Source organism: Fukomys damarensis, unplaced genomic scaffold (genome assembly GCF_012274545.1).
Source record: "Fukomys damarensis isolate Sample0158 unplaced genomic scaffold, DMR_v1.0_HiC HiC_scaffold_30, whole genome shotgun sequence".
NCBI lineage: Eukaryota > Metazoa > Chordata > Mammalia > Rodentia > Bathyergidae > Fukomys > Fukomys damarensis.
Genome location: NW_022900942.1, coordinates 47,437,835 through 47,442,784, shown reverse-complemented (window position 1 = coordinate 47,442,784; position 4,950 = coordinate 47,437,835). Strand labels below are relative to the sequence as shown.

Here is a 4,950-nt window from a genome sequence, read left to right as displayed (position 1 = left end):
CGGGGGGAGGAAGAGGAAGAAGAAAGAGGAGGAGGAGAAGATGATATTCTAAAAGGGGAAAAGACCATGTTATGCTTGCAAAACTCCTGTGGAAAGACTCTGTCTAGAAATCATGCTTGTGTTTTATATTTCACATTCAATAAATATTTATCAGTCATCTATTAAGTACCAAACACTCCTCTGGACATTGGAGGTGGAGAAGTAAAGACTCAGAGGGCCAAGTGTAAAGGTCCATTACTGTAATCCCAGCACTGTGTGACGTTGAGGCAGGATGATTACAAATTCAAAATCAGCCTGGGCAATATAGTGAGAGCAGGGTAACTCAGTGTAAAGGCCCTGGGTTCAGTCCCCACTACTGCAAACCAAAAAAAAAAACAAACAAATAAGAAAAAGACAGAGGTCTTGGCTCCTAAGAGCTTACATTGTAGTATACAGTATTTTAGAACAGAGATTATTTTCTCTCTGGAGTGACGTATAGAAATTATATGTAGTAATATACTGTTAAATTGACACAAATATTGCAGCTTACTAATTAGAGGCATAACTGGAAAATAAACTGTTCTGTATCAGACAATAGCCCATCTTTTAGAATCCGAAGTTGTTTTTTTTGAAGCAAAACATTTATTGGTACCTTTTAGATATACATAATGACCACATTCATCACAGGCACATCTTGCTTCTCCCTCTTTTCCCATTCCCATTCCCCTCGACCCTCCCTTCTCCTCATCCACATATGAGCTGTCTCCATTTTTTCCTTCTACTCTCCCTTTTCTTTTCTTGTCTCCCCTGCCCCTTCTCATTTGAACATAGAATCGCAAGTTTAACCAGGTTAAAGAAAAGCAACTGTAAGGTACAATTTGAAAACTAAATTGAAGAACCAGAAATACAATAGAAAACACAAATCAAATTCCATTACACCTCCCCCAAAATAAAAAACAATCATTAAGAAAAATGATTTAGAATAATTATAGAGGATATAAACAGGATGTATCCTCAAACCAGTATGACACAACTGAGAAACAAACATAGACAATTACTTCCTAGGTTAAGAATGAATAAACGATTACTTAGCTTCTTCACTCTAAATTCATATCCATTAAAGAGAAGATTCAAAGTTACAAAATGAGATTTTAGTGAATGTAAACTCCAAAAAGGTAAATATTCACAGCATAGACTGGGCCACTCTACTCACACACAATTCTTTCCCACAGCTTGATGCTCAACAAGAATCAACCATTTTCAAACCTCTTCATGCCAGTTATATCTGTTACTATAATTGTACAATTTAATTACGTTGCTTTGAATATGAAATGACAATGGTAATAGTTACTTCTATAAACATGTAAGTTAAACGCTTTTAAAAATCCAAAGACTAGCTGCTAAAAAAAGATACCAAATTATGTAAGGCAATCACTACAAAATTTTTTAAATTTCCAAAGCCTAGATTCTATACTCAGAATAACTTTACAAATATATAACATCTTGTTCAATTTTAGAGAAACAAAATTGGAAATAGTACCTGAGATACAGTATGGCTATTAAAAAAAAGAAAAAGAACAAACATGACACAATTCTCTAAGTCAAAGAAGATACTGATTGAGGGCTGGGGATTTAGTTCAGAGGTTCCACTACCTGCCTTGCAATTGTAAGGACCTGAATTTGATCCTTTGTTTAACAACAACAACAAAAAAGGTACTGAACCATATCAAATAAATATTTTTAAAAATTAAAAAAATCAAATGAATATACCTATGTATTAAGTCAAATTAAAGTGTCTTTTTTTTTTTGGAGATAGAGTCTCACTATGTACTTGAGGCTGGCCTTGAACTCACTCTGTAATCCAGGCTGGCCTCAAACTGGCAGCAATCCTCCTGCTTCAGCCTCCTGAGTGCTGGGATTACAAGTGTATGCCACCACGCCCAGCCGTTTTTTTTGTAACATGATTTCATTATTTAGTTTAGGCTTACCTTGAACTCCTGCTTCAGCCTCCTGAGTGCTGGGATTACAAGTGTATGCCACCACGCCCAGCCGTTTTTTTTTGTAACATGATTTCATTATTTAGTTTAGGCTTACCTTGAATTCATGGTGATCCTTGCCTCAGACTCCTGAGTTCTAGGACTGCAGGCATGTGGTGCTATGCCTGGCTTATACTTGTCATTTCTAAGAATTCTTTCTAACAGTCTTTCGACTTACTTGCCTGTTATATTAGATAAGAAGCTGGGCATGGTGGTGCACAGCATGTGAGAGGCAGGCTGAGGCAGGAGGATGGCTGTAAGTTTGAGTCCAGCCTGGGCTACACAGTGATTTCAATGTCTGCCTGACTTGTAATATTGAGACCCTATCTCAAAGAACAAACAAACAAACAAAACAAAAAGCAGATAAGAGGGAGATAACCTTAGGAGTCTTAAAGGTGTTTTTATTTGAAAAAAAGAATCTATTGTTTGACTTCATACTATTTTATGGCCCAGTCTGCCAAAAGGAAGTGTGTAAATGTCACATACCCTTTGAAGTACAACTAACATTTATTGATGTTATATCCATGACTCCTCTGGTCCTCAAGGCCCTGTTTGTACATTGCATTTGGTCATTTATGTAGATGTTTATTCTTGCTTTTCTTACCTTCCCACGAGTTTCCAGGAATAGCAAAGACAGAAAATCCTAGCATTATCAAGATACAGAATTGCTGTTCTACAGGAATGCCTCTGGGACAGAAAAGTGCCTCCAGAGTACTGAATCACTCTCCAATAGAGACAATAAAACCTGGACAAACTATCTTAAAAATGTAGTTAGAGTCTACTCTAGATAAAGGTCTGATGCAACAGTGAGTTTCCAGAACATTTTGTCTTACCTTTTTCTTCTTATCTTTAAATTGCTTGATCAACGTGAGTACGTGTTCAACAAGAAACATGAAATACAAGCCTCCTAGAGCTGTCAGACCTTTCCATGTGGAATCAAAATAGGAACTTTCTTCTATGTTTTGAGAAGACAGATGACTGAAAAGTGGGCCTCTTTTCATTTCCATTGACTGTTCTTCGTGGCTATGACTGTGTTGGTGATTTGCATGAGACTAAAAGTAAAATGATACATGTTTTGCAAGTTCATTAGTCTCATACATTATAGAAAAACTGGCCAAGACAGTAGGGTCAAATTTGAAATCATTCAGAAGTAGGAAACTGATAGGATACTTCAGAGTTGAGGGGACATTAAAAAATAAAATGATCAGGACTGTGAATTTAGCTCAGTGGCACCACTCCTGCCTTGTAAGCTCAAGGTCCTGAGTTCAATCCTCGGTACCAAAACAAAAACAAAAACAAAATGACCAATGGGCAGCTAGCTATCTAGAGTTTAAGGTATGTTATGTACTGTAGTATGTAATATCTCCATAACCTGTAAGCATAGAGAGATACATTCCCCAGAATACATATGTAGACAGTGTTCTCAATGAAAAGCTAAGCCAGGGAAACTGGGAAATTAACAGGGAACTGCAAGATATAACAGGCATGTCACATTTACTGCTCATATTCCCAACTGAAAGGGTCATACCAGTGTCATCAGACTAGCCCTCTTACCCAGTGATGGGCCCAGCAGGCATCTCAGGTCTAGGTGCACTGACCTGGGAGCCTGCAGCTGAGCCCTGTAGTAACTAACTACTGCTACTGTGTGTTAGGAGCACACTAACTGAGGTCACAGAGCACATTCCTTATATGTGCCACTTTGTGTTGCACATATTTCTGAACACCTGTCTTCTGGTGGTCAGGGAACTTGTCATAAAATAGTTTTTTTTTCCATTACTGAAGAGGACTTGAGTTTTATAATGTTCTAGGAATTGAATGACTTTCTTTTCCACAACCTGAAAATCTCCAAAGGAAAAAGTGAGATCCAAATACCTTCTGCCTGAGATTTATCCTACATGTTTAATGGAAAAGTAAAATCACTTTACCAAACTTCTTTTAAGAATTCACTCATGTTATGAAGTGTGAATCTCAAAATATACACATAATTCAACTCTAAAGAAAGTCTCTGAGCTTCCTGGGTACATAAATGGTCACATATTTTATTTCCATGGCAATTATACAAAGAGATAAGCAGATAATTCTCATTGTAGCAGTCTGATACAGTACTAGTATCTGAGTAGAATCTTCTACTTTTAAGTAAGGTCAAAAACTCTTTATTTAGATTCCTTTTCTTTCTTTTTTTGGAACTGGAGATCAAACTCAGGACTTTACACTTGCAAGGCAGGTGCTGAGCTAAATCCTCAGCCCTATTTAGTAGAATACTTTAAAAAGAAAAGCAAAAATCCATGAAGTTATACTAAGATCTAGCACAAAAATGCAGCTTTAGAATTGAAAATATTTTAAAATTAACTTTTCTAAGCCAAAATTTTAATCTTTAATAGATATTGGTATAAATAATTCTAGTACAAATCAAATATCTGTAAATATTTTCAATGTTGAATAACAAAGGACACGAGAAGTTACTGTACTTACATGTGGAAGAAGGTGTAATAAAGCATCACCACTCAAAGTCCCAACGGCCAGTGCCACAAGGAAACTTAGGAGAAATTTGAAAAACACCCGATTCATGAGAGGCACCAAGATAACCCCCAGCAAAGACAGGAAACTGATGATGGAAATGGCTATAAAGCCACCAACCCAGGCTGTTAAAAGAGAGCAAAGGAAAATCATGCAATTGATAAATTTTTAAAAAGAGATTTCTGGATAGCGTGGTACAATGCAACATGTAAGAATAAAGACGTTAACAAGAAACACAAATTCAATGCAAATAGGACTATGACAATAGCATAATAACTGAAAAACTGTTGCTGGCTCAAATGAACAACGTGATTTTTCCTTTTAAGAATCTTTCAGGTAGGGCCGAGGATTTAGCTCAGCGGTTCCACTACCTGCCTCACAAGTGCAAGTACCCGAGTTTGATCCCCGGTACCAGAAA

At 36.8% G+C, this 4,950-nt stretch overlaps 1 protein-coding gene across 2 annotated transcripts in view; it reads right to left on the bottom strand.

The window, feature by feature from the left end:
* The window catches only part of Slc39a6 (solute carrier family 39 member 6), a 28,573-nt gene that overhangs the window by 18,020 nt on the left and 5,603 nt on the right, over positions 1–4,950 (bottom strand). For both annotated transcript variants that reach the window (XM_010638038.3, XM_033757515.1), the window contains exons 4-5: positions 4,488–4,657; positions 2,849–3,067 (exon numbers count right to left, since the gene is read on the bottom strand). In XM_010638038.3, the coding sequence (XP_010636340.1) occupies positions 2,849–3,067; positions 4,488–4,657 (389 nt within the window). The remainder of the gene's footprint in view (positions 1–2,848; positions 3,068–4,487; positions 4,658–4,950) is intronic.